This window comes from Osmerus eperlanus, unplaced genomic scaffold (assembly GCF_963692335.1).
Source record: "Osmerus eperlanus unplaced genomic scaffold, fOsmEpe2.1 SCAFFOLD_418, whole genome shotgun sequence".
Lineage (NCBI taxonomy): Eukaryota > Metazoa > Chordata > Actinopteri > Osmeriformes > Osmeridae > Osmerus > Osmerus eperlanus.
In genome coordinates this window covers 3,915-23,578 of record NW_026911849.1, presented here as the reverse complement: position 1 = coordinate 23,578, position 19,664 = coordinate 3,915, and the positions used below count along the sequence as shown (strand labels likewise).

General features: G+C 48.2%; 2 protein-coding genes across 3 annotated transcripts; one reads left to right on the top strand and one right to left on the bottom strand.

The window, feature by feature from the left end:
* Positions 1-4,467: 4,467 nt before the first annotated feature.
* LOC134016677 (phenylalanine--tRNA ligase, mitochondrial-like) lies at positions 4,468-14,163 on the bottom strand. Of its 2 annotated transcripts, none has more exons than XM_062456015.1 (5): positions 14,097-14,163; positions 5,712-6,202; positions 5,210-5,378; positions 4,837-4,999; positions 4,468-4,685 (listed from the first exon to the last, which is right to left on the bottom strand). In XM_062456015.1, exons 2-5 carry the CDS (start codon positions 6,182-6,184, stop codon positions 4,483-4,485), a joined length of 1,008 nt encoding a protein of 335 aa, XP_062311999.1. In that variant the 5' UTR covers positions 6,185-6,202; positions 14,097-14,163; the 3' UTR covers positions 4,468-4,482. The 2 variants fall into 2 exon arrangements, with proteins under 2 accessions (XP_062311999.1, XP_062311998.1); XM_062456014.1 differs by lacking the exon at positions 14,097-14,163 and adding an exon at positions 13,185-13,229.
* Positions 14,164-14,252: 89 nt separating this feature from the next.
* On the top strand, positions 14,253-19,281 carry LOC134016678 (LYR motif-containing protein 4-like). The gene is made up of 2 exons (XM_062456016.1): positions 14,253-14,456; positions 19,083-19,281. Exons 1-2 carry the CDS (start codon positions 14,371-14,373, stop codon positions 19,264-19,266), a joined length of 270 nt encoding a protein of 89 aa, XP_062312000.1. The 5' UTR covers positions 14,253-14,370; the 3' UTR covers positions 19,267-19,281.
* The last annotated feature ends 383 nt before the right edge of the window (positions 19,282-19,664 follow it).

The window sequence follows — 19,664 nt, the reverse complement described above, 5'->3', positions numbered from 1 at the left end:
ACCACCACCACACAAACAATAACAACCACCACCACACAAACAACAACAACCACCACCACACAAACAACAACAACCACCACCACACAAACAATAACAACCACCACCACACAAACAATAACAACCACCACCACACAAACAACAACAACAACCACCACACAAACAATAACAACAACCACCACACAAACAACAACAACAACCACCACACAAACAACAACAACCACCACCACACAAACAACAACAACAACCACCACACAAACAACAACAACCACTACCACACAAACAACAACAACCACCACCACACAAACAACAACAACAACCACCACACAAACAACAACAACCACCACCACACAAACAATAACAACCACCACCACACAAACAACAACAACAACCACCACACAAACAACAACAACAACCACCACACAAACAACAACAACAACCACCACACAAACAACAACAACAACCACCACACAAACAACAACAACCACCACCACACAAACAACGATAGAGAGAACAATCAGATGAATACTTTCACACAGACACACGCACGCACACAGTGCCTACTACCTCTGGTATATTCTCCATGACGTGTTACATAAGGAGAGCCTGGGGGCATTGCTTTGCATTCCTTCATCTACCTCGCTCTCTCTTTCTCTCCGTTCAGCTCTACCTCTCTCTCTCTTTTTACATACAAACAAAACATTTCATTCGACTTAGTTCCTTTTTCAGCTTTTTCTCTTTCTTCGATTTCCTCTCTCAACTCCTCCTCTCTCTGTCTCCCCATTCATCTTCTCCACTCTGTTCCCCACCTCCCTTTCTACTCCTCCCTCCCTCCCTCGCCCCATCCCTCTATCACCTTCTCTTCTAGCATCTTAAACAGCAAATGCCTCCAGTCTTCACTCCATCCCTCCCCATCCACACCCCCATCTCTCTCTCTCTTTCCCTCCACTTTGTGTCCCTCTCTCTCTCCCTGTCTGACTGTGACTAGCCCAGAGGAGCCAGCAGGCTGAAATGGAACACTGCACAAACTAATGTTTGTTCTGGCCTCCACCGACCCCCGAGACCAGAGGTGCTGCTGTGCGTGTGTCTGTGTGCGTGTCTGTGTGTGTCTGTGTGTGCGTGTCTGTGTGCGGGTCTGTGTGCGTGTGTCTGTGCGTGTCTGTGTCTGTGTGCACGTGTCTGTGTGTGTACTTGTGTGTATATGTATGTTTGTGCACGTGTGTGTATATGTATGTGTGCGTGTGTATGACTGTGTGTGTGTCCGCGTGCATACATGTGTGTGTGTGTGTGTGTGTGTGGGGGGACCAGCTGTCTCCCACCAGTGATTGCTTCCAGTGGGACCATTGGGACTGGGGGTGAAGCGGGGGGGCGGGAGAGGGACCGGGTGAGGGGGAAGGTGGGGCAGCCTGCCAATTGCTTTGGGGTTAGGGGCCAGGGAGTGGGCGGAGTAACCAGCTTAACAAAACAAGAGAGGTCACAGTGCCGACTGGTGTCTGCGCCTCCTCCTGTCTCTCTCTCCGCATCCATGCTCCTCAAATTGGATTTTAAACATTTTGAATTCTTAACTTTTCGTCTTTTCCTTAGTTTAGATGAAACAAAATCAACGGAATCTTACATTTAAATACTTATCGCCCTCTCTCCATCTCCTTCACACCGATTGGATGGGAAGAAAAATAGATACCATCGATCAAACAGCAGATAGAGAGAAAGATATAGATATAGAGAAAGAGGCACATGTAACTGATTTAAATTGTTGACTCATCAGAAAATTAAATGATGAATTCTGACAGCATGGAGAGCTGAAGAGAGCAAACTTGGCTTGGAGAAAAGAACAAAGAATGGGGGTCTGAGGGGGGAGAGAAGGGAGTCAAAATGTGCACATGATTTATTCAGGAAGGGGGATTATGATTGAAGGTGCCACCTGGATCCACCCACCCCACCCCTGCCTCCGCCCTGCCTCCAACCTGCCTCCGCCCCTGCCTCCGCCCCAGCCTCCGCCCCTGCCCTAAACGGCTTCACTGGGTCCCCTGGCAGGTTAGGGTTAGAGAGAGAGAGCGTGTGTCTGAGTGTGTGTTAATTGTCACCAACATGACTTTAATCACATTGGCCCCCCCCCTCTCTTGGGACGTCCCTGCCCTGGGGGGGGGAGGGGGGGGGGGGCTTAATCAGGCGTGGCGTCGTGAGGCGTCATTAACACCGGGTCCCATGTGTTGGGGACACACTCCAGGGACATGTGCACGCGCACACACACTCATACACACACGTCTCTGGACGAAGGCAATCCGCACAGCTACTCTCTAATGAATAACTAAGTAGAACGCCAGCACTAATGGAGACCCCCCCCCCTTCCCTCTCTCCTCCCTTTACCTTCCTCTCTTCCCAACCCACTCCCTCCATCTATTGTTTCCCCCTCTTTCTCTTTCTATGTCTTTCCCTCCCTCCTTCCCTCTATCCCCCCAGCATCACGGTCTTTCTTTCTTTCCTTCTCTCCCCATCTGCATTTGTCCTTCCTGTCTTTCGCTCTCCCTCCCACCCACCCTCCTAATCCCTCACTCCCTCCTCTCTAATCCTGTCAATCCTGCCCCTGGCACACTTCTTCCACGCTTCACATATGGTGGTCACGCCTTAGGGGGTTATAACCCCCCCCCCCCCCCCAACTTGTCTCCTCCCCTCCTGCTGTTTGACCCCCCACCCCCCTCCTCTTCTTCTTCCTCACACCATGCCTCCTCACCTCATATTCCTCCCCCTTATCTCACCTCCCTTCTCAGCTTCTCATTCTCACCCCCTTGGACCTCTTCCCTGTTCCCCACTCCACTCCCCTCCACACACACACACACACACACACTTGTGTCCCTGTTGCTGGTCCTGTCTGGAGGGAATCCTGCCACACGTTTATTTTAGCCCCCTTTCCCTCCCCTCCCTCTCTTTCGCCCTATTGTCTCCCCGCTTCAAAAGGAAAAGGGGGATTGAGCGAGTGTGTAAGTGTTCGTGTGTGTGTGTGTGTGTGAGAAAAAGAGAGAGCGGGTGGGGTGTGTGTGACAGGAATGAGTGGTTGCCTTGGAAACGGAGCCACACTGATCTGCTGCAGTGGAGAGGAGAAAATAAAGGAGAAAGGAGGAGAGGGGCAGAGAGGAGGGGAGAAGAGATGGGGAGAGAGGAGGGGAAAGAGGGGGGGAGAAGGGGAGAAGAGAGACCAGGAGAAGAGAGGAGATACCAGAGTTGAGAATGAGAGAGACAAGAGTGTGTGTGTATGTATGTAATCTGAGGGAAGAGTCTTCTTTTCCACATAATGTCTTTCAAGAGCATTGCAGTAGAGCCCAAGGGCAGAGGGATACCTCTATTGATATATAATCAACTTTTACTGCATTATACGACTACTGTCATTACGCACACACACACACACACACACACACACACACACACACACACACACACACACACACACACAAACACTCACCCATTCACATTCACACACACACAGGTTCTGAGTCTGAGGAGTGTGTGTAGTTCTGTGTGTTTGGACCCAGAATCTGTGAGTGTGTGTGGTTGTGTGTGTGTGGTTGTGTGTGTGTGGTTGTGTGTGGGCTGTCATCCATGGTTAAGCTTGTTGAGCTAGGCGTCAGCCTATAATGAAGTAACTGTTAGCACCAGAGCACACCTGTCACATCAGACACCAACATGAAGAAAAACACACAGGAAAACAAGATGGATATTAGTTTCTCTTCCTCCCCCTTCTCTAGCCCTCTAGCCCCTCCTTTTCATTCTCTCTATATTTGCCCTAAAATCTAAACTATTTTAGAAAAGGCCTCACGCATCGCCAACACCGTAACAGATTTAAACCTTCACATCCTTAACACAAACACACACACTCCACAACTCCACTGCAGTCTTGCAGGTTGGTGAGAAAATAAAATGGAAGAGAGGATTGGATAAATGGATGAAGAGAAAAAATAGTTAGGGATGATTAACCCAGAGACAGAGAAAGAAAGAAAGAGAGAGGGAGAAAGAGAGAGCATAGAGAAAGGGGAGAGTTATAAAGGGAGAGGGAAAGATACAGGGGGTGTTGAATTATTGAGGGCATCTAAACACCACGGTGCCTCTCAGTGTGTAGGCATGTTCCAAAAGAAACCCTCTGGCCTCTCCTTCCCCTCCCCTAATACTGTACCAAACCCTGGCCTCTCCTTCCCCTCCTCGCCTCCCCCTCCATCTCCTGGCTGTGGTAGGAACTGCAGGAACGGTACAGAGATGCAAAGGTAGGGATCTGTTTGACCCTGACGACACCAGCACATCAACTACAAATAACCTACACACACACGCGCATATCTGGAAAAGTGTCCGACTAATCTGAGGGGCTCATTTGCTTTTTGTCAAGGGAAGTGAACATGGCGTCCATTTCATGTTTTATTGATCGGTACAAGTGGATGTTTGTTCAAGCGCGTCCACACAGCTTTGTTCAAGAGCAGAACTGCAAGCTAAGTACCTTGTCTACACTGACGCGGAGAACACACTAGCGTGTGTGTGTATGTGTCTGACCATGTGCGAACGCGCTACGCTACCTGAGTCCACCAGCTCCTGCTCCATCACCCCGCAGCCCAAAACCTCGAGCCAGTCGCCTTGGAAACGCACCTCCATCTCAAACGAGGGATGAGTGAAAGGAAAGTAGCAGTCTACCCACCTGATCTTGAGCTCTGGAGGAGGAGAGGAGAGAGGGATGAAGACGGGAGAAGAGGAGAGAGAGACCTGCTATGAGACTCGGGCGGGGGGTGGCACGGGGAGGCAGGGCTGCTGGGTAAATTGACAGGTATGCCCACTATTTCATACCAGCCCACAGCTCCCTACCTTCTCCAAACAGGTGTTTGATCAGGTGTGTGAGGGTCTGCTTCAGGTGAAACTCCACCAGCTTGACGGCCTCCAGCGTGTGTCTCTCCTGCTTCTGGGGGGTCCTCCGCCCCCCCCTCTCAAACAGGGACAGGTCCTCCCCACTCTGCACACGTGCAAACAGCTACCACACAGAGACACAACACATGCCGTCATCACATGATATCATCTCACACAGAGAGACACACCTTATTGCACGTTAACAACACTGGGCATCATTGAGAAGGATCAAATACACAGAACAGACACCAGTAGAAGACACAAATGAAAGACACGGAAAGAAAGAATAAGATAGATCAGAGAGAGAACAGAGAAGGGCTGTATGACCTCTGACCTCATGGTTGGAGAACAGCCTGACCCCCTCCATCTGGTGAAACACCGGGTAGTGGCTGCCGTCGATCTCGTCCCGGCGGTACACGTCCCCTACCACCAGGAAGGCATCCAGCCCAGACCTCACCAGCTCCCTCTGGTGGGCAGACGTGTGGGCGCGCAGCATGGTGCCCCTGGGGGACAGCAGGCACAGACCAAAGGACCACATTCAGTCAATGGGTGAATGAATGAATGAATGAATGAGGGAGTGGGGGAATTAGTGAATTCATGAACAAATAAATGAATGAATAAATGAATGAATAAACAGCAAACTGCTTATAAGGAAACTGATAGCATCGTCACAATACAGGGTGATCATCTTGATGTCCTTTCTTTGGAGGCTTTGCACCAAACCACCATGAAACCCCCCATTTGTTGTCTTATAAACTAATGAGTGAGTTAATGAATGAAAGGACGACTGGATGAATCTGTGACTGAGTGAATGAGTGAGGTAATGAATGGAACACCTGTTGAGGTAGTAGTTGTCGCCTCTTTTCCTGCTCGGGTGGTTGGCTTGGATCAACAGGCTGTCGAAGTTCTGTTCCACCGTTACCACGGGACTCAGGTTGTCATAGACGCTGAACAGCGGGTTTCCACGGTGAGCGGTGTAGACGGAGTAGAAGTGGGTTTTGATTCGCTCTTTGATCAGCCATAATGGATGATGTGACTGGTTGTGCAGGTTGCGTCCGACCTTGGAAAGGATCTTGGGGGTCACATTGGTGAAGTCGTCCCGTGGGTGGGCGTGGCCTAACACCTCCACGGACTCTGGGCCAATCAGAGGCTGAGGGGCGGATCTGTCAGTGGTGAAGTGGCGGCAGAATGGTAAGAGTCTATGGGAGGCCAGGTTGCCATTGGCTTGGGTGCAGTGGTGCGGCCAATGGCGAGGTAAGGATTCCAAGAAGGGGAGGAGCAAGGGGAGGGTCCTGCAGTGTACCCTCATGATGATTGGTCCATGGACCTAAGGTAGGACAAAGGAAGGTGACTTCATCAGCAACATGGCTGAAACTACTTTACTGGTGGGATCTGAACCTTTACAGAATTTGACATATCCACACCCACACACACACACACACGCTTGTGGGTAGTGTGCACACACACACATGCCCTCACTCTGTCCTCTGAGATCTAATTTAGACAGAGAGCACATTAAATATAGGATCAGTGCTATTATGATGAACTGGAGATGAGAGGGCGGAATTATATGAGAACAAGTTAATTGAATCAACTCAGTGTGAACATCTATTCCCCTCCTTCTCATTCTCTCTCCCTCCTTCTCTTACCCTCTCTCTCTCCTTCTGTGACACATTCCCACTTTTTCACCTTACAATTATAGACTCTTGTACTCTAAAGGAGAGAGAGGATGAGAGAAAAGAAGAGAAGGGAGAGAGGAGAGGAGCATGAATCCCTGGCTCACACAGGCCATCTATATATCTATCAAATATTTACCCTTCCACCTATGCTTCCCTCCATCCTTTCTTCCCTCTCTCACCCTGAAGGAGACCAGAGGACAGAAAAGGAGGTAGCTTTTCATCCCTCATTTCTATTGTCTCCTCTCTCACACTGTTCTCTCCCAAACCCCATGTCATGTGAGGATAGACACACATGGTATAAAAAGATGAGACATTTAAAATAATACTCTTATAGTCCCCGCACACACACACACACACACACACACACTAACACACACACCCTTCATCTTTACAGGGACATTCTAAAGACAAAGGGTGTAGCATTGCAGGGGTATTGCAGCAAAGTGGATTACCTGCTGTAATCCAGGAAGCTCTTAGCTCTGTGAGGCTCATGTTCAACTTTGTAATATTGGGAATGGATGGCATTATAAACAGAAAGATAAGGCCCACACACACGCACACAGCCACACACACACACACACAGCCACACACACAGCCACACACACACACACCCACACTGATGAAGTGGGTGGACCAGCTGGCAGCCTGAACAGGAAGTAGAAAGTGTAGGAGGAGGTCTGGCGTTGTCATGGCACCTGTGAAGAGAGGTCACTCTGGGCCTGGGGCCAGGGCAACCCTGAGACTAGAGAGGAACAGGTGTTCTCTCTCTCATTCTCTTTCTCCCTCACTCTCCCTCTTCACCTCCCTGGTCCCGCTCCCCCTGCCCCCCCCCCCCCCCCAACCTGGCAGGTTCACCATCGTGAAGGGGTATCTCCGTGCCCCGCCCCCGCACCCACCAGTGTCCCTCTCCTTCCTGCCCCTCGCGCTCTGCTTCCTGTTAGCTTTCCTGTAAGCATGCGCGCAACCAATCACAGTCCTACTGCCATAAGCTTGTTTTAGAACTCCTTCCCTGCAGTCTTGGCCTGGCCAAGCGGTCACGTTGCCATGACACCCACACACTCTCAGAGGCTTACAGAACAATCTTCGATAAATTTGTATTTCAGCCCATTTTCTAATATACTTCAATTATTCTACTTGATACTAACACCTTCACTTGTCGCTGTCTCCAACCAGGAGAGGAGAGGATAGGGGAGGAGAGGAGGAGAGGGGAAGAGAAGAGGAGAGGGAAGGGGAGAAGGAGAGAGAAGGAGGAGAGGAGAGGGGGTAGTGGCACTAACAGGGTACATTTTTATGGCCGTATGAGAAATGTGCCGAGGCTGCAATCCTTCTGCCGTCACTACTGGGCCCATATATTCACTCTGTTCCTCCTCACCGTGTGTCACTACTCAGCAGCATCACACACACACCCAGACACACACACCCAGACACACACACACACATATATACAAACACACATACACGGTCTGTAGAGTCTAGGGGGCAGAGCAGTTTGCAGTAGGCCTTTCATTGAACAACTGGCTTGTCTGTGGGAATACAACCAGGAGTTGAGAGTGTGTGTGTGTGTAACTCAGTGAGTCCAGAGGCCACAGGCACCCTGACCAGCAGGTGTTTGGGTCACACCCTGTGCTGCTGGGTGATTTAAAGAGCCAGATTAAAGTGCTGAAAGACAGAAGACACAGCAGAAGAGTGTTTCCTCTAGAATAAGACTTATTGATTGGCGTTCAGGACTCGATCTTCAGGGAGATATCAGACTCTAGCTGGATCAATCAGACACGGTCGAGTTCAGCGTTTAATACGCTCTCTACTCCTCTGCAGTCCCTGCTGTCAAATCAGCCAGACGGATGAATATGAGGAAATACAGGAACAGTCCAGCACACTCCCATCCCACCCCCTCTCTCCCCTTATCTCTCTCCCTTTATCTCTCTCTCCCATTATCTCTCTCCCTTTGTCTATTCCTCTCTCTCCCGTTACAGTTTCTCTCTCTCTCCCATTATCTCTCTCTCTCTTTATCTCTCTCCCATTATCTCTCTACCTTTACAATATCTCTACCTCTCTCCTCCCTTTACAGTACCCCCTCTCTCTCACACTACCTTTATCTTTCTTCTTTTCTCTTCAATAACCACAGGGCATATAAAACAGTAGAATCTTCACTGTAGAAGTTGAGAGGACTGGAAAAAGGCTGACTAAGCTAGGTGCGTCACAGGTCAGTTTTTGTCTACACGTGTGTCAACAGACCGTACGTGCAAACACACACACACACAAATAGATATATTAATATGTAATTCTTTGGAGAAAGTTTAACTGGCCCTCTTCTCCCCGGTACAATTTTCAAAAACTGTAGATGGCTAAACAGAATACTCCCCCCCCCCCCCCCCCCCCCACACACACACACCACAGGGAAGGCTTCAACAGGCTCAGAGACGTGTTCTATCACATTGTCAGATTTCTCTAATCAAAGTCAGAGGGAAGCTCCAGTCTCTTCCTTCTTTTATTTCTCTCCAAATCTCCCTTTCATGACCCACGGCATTCCTCACACACCCAGCTTCATCTCACCTTAAGACTGTGTGTGTGTGTGTGTGTGTGTGTGTGTGAGCAGGGCCTGATTCTGGGAACCCAGCAGGTACAGGAAGAGCTTTAATGAACAGATGGATGGAGAACACACACACAGACACATACACAATCCCACACACACACACACAGGCTGGTCACCACACCAGAGAGGCTGAGTAACCAGAAAGCAGAGAGGGGTGATATGAGACAGGACACGAAGCATGTTATGAAAACCTGCAGCCCTCCCTCAAACACACACACACACACTTACCTATCTCTAATTTAGGAGCCACGTCTCAACAATGTTAGACAAACCCCTTCAAGTACAAGTTCAAGTCTTATATTGTCAGATGCACAGAACAACAGGGTCACTGTGATTGGCACTGAAATTCTTAGGACAAGACAACGTAAAGCAACCTGGCATAACATAACATATAAGTACACAGAACATAGATTACATCTATGATAAGCTAAAACTAAAAAGCTAAAGGTAAAACTATACAACAACTAACAGACCATCCTACGGGGGCTGGAGCAGGCAGGTTCTAGCTAGCTGGCCTGTAGCTCAAAAACACACTGGCAATTCCCCACAATTATCACAGGGGCTAATTTGTGTAAGTGTCAGGCAAACTAATGCTTTCAACCTCACACACTATCATTAGAGAGCCAGAATTGGCCTAATGGAATCACCACTGTCCTCTCTCCACTGCAGAGGCCAGGAACTCTCTTTCTCACACACACACCCAAAGGCAGGCAGCAGATACGCACACATGTATTCTCACACACACACACACAAAATTGACTAAGGCTCTCAAAGTGCCAAGACGGCATAGCTACTTGCAATTCTAACAGTGTAATTTTGTTACTACATGAACAGGATGTGTGTGTGTGTTTGTGGCTTGTGCTCAGTCTATAGGCTATGGAGTATTGATAATGTATACATACATTCAACATTCTAGTTTGTCCACTGATAGCCATGTTAGCAGACCGTTGTGCACAGCTAAATTGCTGCAATAACGCCAAGCAATAACACCAGCAGTTCAAAACACCAACCCAGGTACATTTGTCATGGATACAGAGGTACCATAAGGATCAGCGAGTCTGTCTGTACTCGAACAGTATCTGCAGCTTCCTCGCCTGGTCTTAGTGCCCCTGGCCCCAGGTGGTGGTAGGGCTAGGACAGACCATAATAGGCCAGGTCATAATGCGGGTCACACGTCACCACGGCAACAGAGCTTGTTCAGTACAGCCCCACAGGTGTTCCGTGCACTGTGGGGCTGTCAGGCCAAATAGTGTCATAGGGCCAAATAGTGTCCTACCTGACGTCACAATGCCGTTCCGATGCAAGGACGTGTCCGTCGCTATGCCGACCTTAAATTCCTGAGATATCTACGTGTGCTAGCAGGAAACTGTCATGGTTGCTATACTGGTTACTAGGTAGGAAGTTTTGTATTTAGGCTTATTTAAACCAGTTTAGCCAGGAGAAAGAGGCACACCCTCCCCCCCCACTCCAGGCTAACAGGCTAACAAAGACTTGAACCCACAGCCTAATGGCTTGGCAATAGCTCTCCAATGCTAATTGCTAATTATTGATTGGTAGGAGGGTGAGAGTGGGAGTTACTCACTTAGCTATATGAAACAGTAGGGTCTGGAGGGTGTGTGTGTGTGTGTGGGGGGGGAGGGGGGTCTTTATCCCTGGCTAGAGGGAGAAGTTGGTTCTCTGTTTATATCTAAATTGTTATTCTTTGCTTAATTTCGGTGGCGGGAGGAAGGGAGGATGGGAGAATTGGAGCGAAGGTGGAAGAGGAGAGGGGGACGAGTGGCTGAGAGGAAAAAGGTAGCTGAAAACAGGGAGTGAGAGATTGAGGGAGGGATCGAGGGAAGGAGTTCAGGAGGCAAGTCAGTGATTGGTTAAGTGCTGCACTGTTTTTGCCCAGGAGAATGAAGTGAGGTCTCGGCTAGAGGACTCAGCTGCTATTGGAGTCCACTTGTTTTGGCTGCCTGTGCGTCCCTGACGCCCGCCTCAGCAGATGGTGGTGCAGCAGGCAGGATCAATCCTCATTTAGATAGAGTGGCTGGGTTCATAAGAGACCATGGTTTGTTCGTGTCTCTCTCTCACACACACACTCTTCTCACTCCCCTATCTCTGTCCCTTTTTTTTCATCCCACTACGCCCCCCCATCCCCTCTCTCTTCTCTATTATTCCTCTCTGCTCCTCTATGTCCTCCCCCCTCCCCTTTGAGTGATGCAGACCCAGAGGCTACCAGCCAGTGAAGACGAACTTGTTTAATTTCTGCTAAGAGACTGAAACCAACTAATAAACCACATCTCCCCCTCTCATTTTTCTCTGATGCTCAGTCACTCTTGCTCCCTCCCCCTCACTGGGGGCATGATCAGTGCAGCCTACAGCTGGTGGACAATGGCAGTATTCAGGTAAGACTCGAGTCCGCTAGTAAACTACATTAAATTCTGATTCTAACAACAACAACGCAATGTTGAACTCAGCCAAACAGGAGGCTGGGTCATGTCGTCGATCGACCTACTCTATGAGGGAAGAGGTCGACGAAGAGGAAAAGAGGAAGAGGAGGAAGGATGGGAAGGGGAGGCGGAGGGGGAGGAGGGAGGAGAACGTGCAGGAAGAGGAGGATTGGAGGAGGCAGGGTCGCAGGCGGACCCCTAAGCCGTGTTGTTCCAGGCTCCTGCACAGAAGACAAGATCAATGGGATGAAAGGGCTTGTTCTGTCAGGCAGAGAGAAAGAGAGGAGGGAAAGAGAGAGTAAGGAGGAGAGGAAAAGAGGAAGAGAAGCAGAGAATTGGAGGGAGAGAAGATTTATAAAGAGGATAGGAGTGCAGTCACCCAAAAATGAGTTAGATGACCGGATACTAACCTGACAGCAGAGAGCGAGGAGAAAAAGAGAGAGATAAACAGGAGAAAGAAAGATTGAAAGAGACAGATAGGAATAGAGAAGGGTGGTGAGGTAGAGAAAAACTAAGAGGGAGATACAAAGATAAGAGGGAGCCGGTTACAGAGTGAAAGAAATAAAGACGGAGAGAGAGAAATATAGAGGAGAGAGAGAAAGAGAGACAGAGAGAAAGAAAGAAAGAGGGTGTACAGAGCTTGTGGTGTCACAGCAGGATGTCAGATGAGAGTGCGGTTTCGACAGGCTAGCCATAGAAAGCAGCACAAGAGTATAAGTCCACCCATACGTGTGTACAAACTGCATGCACAAACTGCATGTACACGCTGCATGTACACACTGCATGCACACACTGATCCATAGAGGAGAGAAGACCAAAGAACCAACAAACTTTAACGCCCTCTGGAGCAACATGAGGGCGGCTCCTAAGAGAGTATGTGTGTGTATATGCTGGTGCGTGTGCAAGTGTGTGTGCGTGCATGTGTGTGAGTGTATGGATGTGTGTGTGTGTGTGTGTGTGTGTGTTATCAGTGCTTGTTAGGGAATAAATAATATGGGCTACAATCGTATCACGTTAGAACTTTTGTACTTAGGCTATGGAAATACCCATTCTGATTCTGATACAGTAACAGACTAGCTGCTCACCACCCTCCACATCTAAACCATACTGAGCAGTCTGGGAACACACTCCAACTGGAACGCTCTGTATTGACCATGGTGTCTAGCAGCTCTGTCATCAGTCACTACTACAACTGCCACACACATACACACACTGTCACAATAGACTATTACATCCATGTGACATCTTAAACTGAACCTCACAGCTCACCAGTCTTAATTAGACCAATGTGTGAGATGAATCAATTGACTCCATTGACCCCTTTAAGCACAACACACACAAACAAACAGGGAACTGACACAGACAGACACACACACACGCACTGCTGACCTTTTCAGTGAGAGGCAGGGTATCAGTAAACAGGTTGTGACTGTGACCTTCTCTGGAACCTGCTAAAATGCTTAACTACCCCCTCCCATTCCCCCACACACATCATCCCTTAATCAGTCAAGTACATCATCTATAAAATAAATCAATTGATCCCCATGACACAACGCTGTATACCAGGACAAAGTCCAGAACCAAAACACATCTGCACCTCACCTGGACATGGGCGGACCAGACCGCATTCATGAACACAGCCAGAGCCGTAGGCTAGGTGATGTTCTGATCGACTTTTCCATCTGAACGAGGCTACTGATGCGACAACACCGCGTCCCCTTCTATTCCTCCTCTTTCACTTCACTGAAATGTCACGGAATGAATGATAAACGGTTTGGTCTACGTGGCTGTAGCATTCTAAACTGCTGTGCTTGTTGCAGCTAAGAACAAACTTGGCTCTACACGAGTTTAATCGTGTACAAGCCAAATAAATATTTCAATGTCGTTGAGATATCTCATTTCATGCGACATCTATTTTATTGCATTTTGTTTCCCTGTAGGACTACTAAAGTTTCGTAGAAGCCTACATGCAAAAGTGACTACAAAGTGAGTTATATGTCGAGCAACGAAATGTCACCTTTGTGCTCGGCGCAGATCTCAAGTTTGGGATTTAATTGAGGACAAGTACTATCACTACCAGAAGTAGAACTACTTCATTTCCAAACAGTTGAGCTCTTATTGTTAGATAACCAATACCATAAAGGTCGTGGAGGTTATCCAGCAATGTCTTAATCTACGTGTTATTAGTAAACGGTGTGCTGGTGGATGTGCTCCTGCATTTTGATGAATGCCTGTCATTAGGATGTGTAACCAACTTCAAAAGTAAGACTCTTACTTTTAGTAAGTCTTACTAAGAACAAGCTACGGACATGTTTGAAGATCCCTACCCTCCCGAAGAACCATGGGGTGCTATCTTTGCTTGGCTGAAACGACCTTGTGGGGCATCATAATGCCTTAATACGTTACCGGCAGCTAAAATGTACTGTTCGCCATATGTAAAAATATGTAATTCATTCGATGAATTACACAACAGTGACATTAAATACAGCTAAAAAAGAGCTGCAAAGCACTCACCTTACTTAGCGGTACTGTCACAACTGAGAGCAGGGTAGTTTTGAGAGCTCCAAAGATATGCCTGTAAAATTATAAAATATATATTAGTATTTCAAGACAAACGTCAGAATTTAAGTTTATAGTATACAGGCAGTGTTATTTTAATTCTGCTTTACAAAACATAGGTGAAAACTATGGACAAAATGTAGGATTTTGTAAGTACTTTGGTACCGGCGCTGTCTAAACACTCTTTCTTAAGGGTCCTGATCTCGAAGGTCGCCGCCTTGTTTGCAACATGTCAACGTCCACGAGAATACAAGTGCTGTCCCTGTACCGCTTGTTATTGAAAGAAAGCAAGAAATTCCCTTCATACAACTACAGGTAAATACATTCTAACATGATGTCATTCAGACTAGGTCAAATAATTGATTTTCAGACGTTGTTGTTACTCTAAACCGTCACCATGAGACTTCGCATCTCCTGTTTACATGAGCAGCCGCTTCTATAAGTTTACAGTTGTCTGAAGGTTCAGCTATCAAGCCACGCTTCTCATTAGGTAACGTTATAGTGTAGTTCACAATAACACAGTCATTCACGGAAGATTTTACATTGTGTGAAATTCCTTATTTTTACTGCAATTGACTGCAACGCCTAAACGTTTAGATTACCTTACTATTAATTTGGATGTCACTTGCAGCTTCGATAGCAATGCACACAAAATATTTAATACCAATTATATTCTGAGAAGATCAATGAAATGCAGGTCCAAATTGCCCACCTTGATCTGACGTAGTATTAACTTAATCTAAGTACCATTGTCATTATGATTAAACGTTAATTAGCCGTGAGATTGTAAACGTTACAATTAAACTGTATCTTAGCTGCAAGAGTTGATTCAGGTAAGTGTTGTTATAATCATGAATATTGCATCGTTAGACGTATCATGTCCTAATACACTGAATACAAACCCTGAACGTTTTTTTCTTTGTTTGTTTATTGTTTTGTTATGGTCGCCCTATTTGTTGGTTAGGGTCATCTAGAACCTTTCTTGATCATTAATTTAAACCAGAGAGAAAAAGCCATGGTTGTCTCTCCTTCATTCGTCTTGTCTTGTCCTCTCACTCTCTCCACTTGTTACCTATTTCCTTCCCGTTTTATTCCTCTCATTTTTTCTCCACCTTTCCTGAAAGAAGGGGAAGTGACACATTACCCTGTATCAGAGTGTAAAGATGGCCGCTCCATGTCTTGGTTGGAGCTTAAAGCAGGGATAGTGCAGTTCCCCTGGGCGAGACCTCCACCAGAGGCTACAGAGAGACAACAATACTTCAGAACTGGAAGAGAGGTTGAGGAGAGCAGGAAGTAAGCAAGGGACATTGAAGAGAAGAGAGCTGTTGCCCTCAGGCTAAACCTCCACCAGAGGCAATAGGACTTTTGGGAGAGGAGGAAAGAGCAGAGAGGAAGGAAGAGAGAGGAGGAGAGAGCAGAGAGGAAGGAGGAGAGAGAGGAGGTGGGAGCAGAGAGGAAGGAGGAGAGAGAGGAGGAGAGAGCAGAGAGGAAGGAGGAGAGAGAGGAGGAGCGAGCAGAGAGGAAGGAGGAGAGAGAGGAGGAGAGAGCAGAGAGGAAGGAGGAGAGAGCGGAGAGGAAGGAGGAGAGAGAGGAGGAGCGAGCAGAGAGGAAGGAGGAGAGAGGAGGAGAGAGCAGAGAGGAAGGAGGAGAGAGAGGAGGAGCGAGCAGAGAGGAAGGAGGAGAGAGAGGAGGAGCGAGCAGAGAGGAAGGAGGAGAGAGAGGAGGAGCAGGCAGAGAGGAAGGAGGAGAGAGAGGAGGAGAGAGCAGAGAGGAAGGAGGAAGGAGGAGAGGAGGAGCGAGCAGAGAGGAAGGAGGAGAGAGAGGAGGAGAGAGCAGAGAGGAAGGAGGAGAGAGAGGAGGAGAGAGCAGATAGGAAGGAGGAGAGGAGGAAAGAGCAGAGAGGAAGGAGGAGAGAGAGGAGGAGAGAGCAGAGAGGAAGGAGGAGAGAGAGGAGGAGCGAGCAGAGAGGAAGGAGGAGAGAGAGGAGGAAAGAGCAGAGAGGAAGGAGGAGTACAGAGGAGAGAGGAAGGAGGAGAGAATGAACGAGTGAGAAGTGAAGAAGATGGAGGAGTGCGAGAGCGAAGAGGGAGGGGAAGATGAAGGAGGCAGGGTGAGTTGTGCAGACAGATATAGCACAGAGGAAGATGGAAAAGAACGAAAGATTCAGAAAGAGGAGAATGCTCGACGGTCTGAGTGAGCAGCAGGTAGACTAGATGGAGAGAGTAGGGCAGAGAAGTGGAAGAACATGCCGTGGTGTTCAGTAGGAGATGAGGCAGGAGAGAGGGCGTGGGGGAAGGACTCAGAAAGGAAGAATAAAGATTCTCTGAGAAGCATAGAACAGGGACAGAGAGAAGACAGTGAGGATGGTGACTGGTATTCTACGAGGATGGAGAAGACAGGAACAAGAGTGGGAGAGGAACAGAGGACAGAGTGGGAAGGGTGGAGAGGGAGAGGATGTGGGAAGCTGTCAGTGTGTTCTGTCTGTGTGAAAGGAGCAGCGCTCGTTTATGCACCCCAGTGTTGCTGCAGTCTCTTACCAGCCTGATCAGACACAAGTAGGGCATCTCTTACGTAGCAGTAACCCTCCCTGCCTGCCCCCGTCTCTCTCTGACGACGTAGGGCGTGTCTGTGCGCAGATCTCCTCTTAGTCACAAAGACACGGGTCTGTCAGCGGGAGCCTGACAAATCTCTGATGAATTAGTGATCACGGAACCCAGGCTCATGGAGAATTCCCTGTGAAGTCTCTCTCCCTCTTTCTCTCTCTCTCCCTCTTTCTCTCTCTCTCCCACTTTCCCTCCCTCTTTTGCTCTCTCTCTCTCCCCCCCATCTTTCTCTCTACCCGTTTCTGTATTTCTCTCTAACTCCCCTCCATCCCCTCCCCTGACCCCGTCACTCCTCCCTCTTTTCTGCAAATGCGTTGAGCTGTTGGGATCAAATGGGGAGGTCTTGGAAGGGTGCTTGGGTCTGTATTTAGCCCTGTCAGGCCTGTGGGAACCTGCGGGCCCCTGGTGGGCTACCCACTGACACTTAGTCTTCAAACAGCCTCTAAACTCCACAGCTCACCCTGATCCTCAGTCTCACTTTGCCTGACGACAACACCCTTGATGTGGGTTGACACGGATGTCATTTCGGCTGCGTGCGTGCGCGTGCTCGCGGTCGTATGATGTGCGCAGGAGTCATTAGTTGTTTTTCTCTCCGAGCCATACAGTTCGTAGCCCTGAGTCTCATTAAAAGTGCTCCTCGTTAGCGTGTGGAAACCTATACACCGTCGGAATAATCAGCATCATTACCAGCATTACTAACCACTGGTGGTAGGGGAGGGCGTCTCGCACTGATGATGTCACCGTGTCAGATCGTTCCTCAGGGAGATGTATGACTCGACTCTGTGTGAAAGAACTCGCGTACTGTAGAAGTCACTGGAAATACCTCTCTGGTACCCTTTTCTCAGACACCGAAAAGGAACTGACAGAAACAAATGAGTACTGTTGGATAATTATTGAAATGAAGGAAGGTGTTCCTGTTCATTTGTGTGATTGAACGAGGTCATGGCTTTGACTCATCCGACAGTACTGTATGGTCCATCAGAAAGGCAGAATGATGCTTAACAGCTCTGTAATAGCTTTGTAATATATGAATTTATAGGTTCATCTATAATTCACCAACCACCATGATCATGCAAAATGTAGAACTCAGCATTTAAATCTGAATAATCCTTGTGTCCTTCACTGAGATAAAGTTGAGTTTACCGAACCACTGTGAAGGAAGCTTGCTAGTTCCCATGTTACACAGGAAGTGATGTATGGTTCTTCATCCTGTTGAATGTCTTTTGGACCTATCCAGTAAATCACTGAGTGATTTAGATAAAAACTAAGTGCCTTTTGTTTTGTAGGTCTTTAGACCTTCAGAAACTTCCAGAAAAAAAGATACTTGGATTACAGTGATTAGTGTGAGAGCATTATGAGTAAACATCTTCATTCTGTCTTGGGCTCTTGTTGCCGTGGGCTACAGATCAGTCTCCTATGAGTCACTGCTGGTGTTGGATCCAAGATGGCTGACTCAGAGAAGAGGAAGAGAGAGAGGGGGACACACATGTCACTTTATCTTTCCACTGCCCCCCATCCACCATCCACCCCTCCTGTCACGCACACACACACACTCCACACAAAGGCCTACAGTACAGCACGCACACACACACACACACATCCCTCCTTCCTGTCTAATCTGGCTTGATCCCTCCATCTCTATTCTGTTAGCTGGGACAGAGGAGGCAGATGGGAGACATGGTTAGTCAGCCTGCTCTTTCCAAGCACACACACACACATGGGGCTCATATACGCACACACATACACACACATTGAAACTAGCTTCTTGTCTTGCATGAATCAGTTGGTGACAGAGCGAGCAGGCTGAATGTCTGACCACTGGTCTACAGCTCACCGCTCTAACAAGCTGTCTCCAGCTGGTCCTCTCTCCCCTCCACCCCCCCTCTCTCTTTCTCCTCCCTACATCCCTCCTGCATCCCTTTCTCCCTTTCTCCTCCTCTCATTCCTACGAACACACACTCACACACCCACGCAGAACTCTCTTCCATATCTGAGTCTGTCAGGCAGCCTCTTCTCTGTTACACACACACGCACACACACACGCACACGTCTCCTCATCACTCTCGTCTTTGTTAGGGCGGAGCCTCCCAGGGCTCTGACAGGAAGTCCCTTTGATCTACATATCTTCGAATGTGCTGAACTTCCTGTCCGCTTCACACAGACCCTAGCTGCCAGATAAAAGCCTAATCCTCTCTCTTCTCTCTCCTCTCCAGTCTTCTCCTCATTTTATTTTTCTTCCTCGTTTGCGTTTGTGTGTGACTGTGTGGTTGTGCTTCATATGTTATTTGGGAATTCAAATAAAACATCTAAGGTGTGTGTGACGGTGTGTGTGTTTCAGGACCTATGCGTTGCGGCGGGTGAGAGATGCCTTCAGAGAGAACCAGAAGGTAGAAGACCCCAGAGCTGTGGATGAACTGCTGCACAACGCACAAAACACTCTGGCTGTCATACAGAGACAAGTGAGGACACACACATGCACATGGATGGACACACACACACACACTCCAGGGGGTAACTTGTAGATGAACACCTGTTTATTGCCCACCTGTCCGCCGGCATCGCCGTAGCAACGCCGCTGGGCTAATCACCGCTGATGCCCTGCTGTTGGGTGCTTTGTACCCATAATGCACCAGAAGCCTCCCAGCCAATCCCAGGGGAATGTGGCCTACCCAGTTTTCTCTCTCTCTCTTTCTCTTTCTCTCTTTCTCTTTCTCTCTTTTCCTTTCATCTCTAACTTGTTCTCACCTCTCTTAGATTCTGATTCAGGCAGGAGAACAGTTCCAAAGCTATAGTTAAATATGAAGCCAATCAGTGTAATAGTTAAATGTGTTAATAGTATAACATTTCTCAGTTGTCTCTGACTCTCTCTGCCCTCCCCCCAAACCTATTGCACGCGTGTGTCTGTGTGTGCAGGGGGATG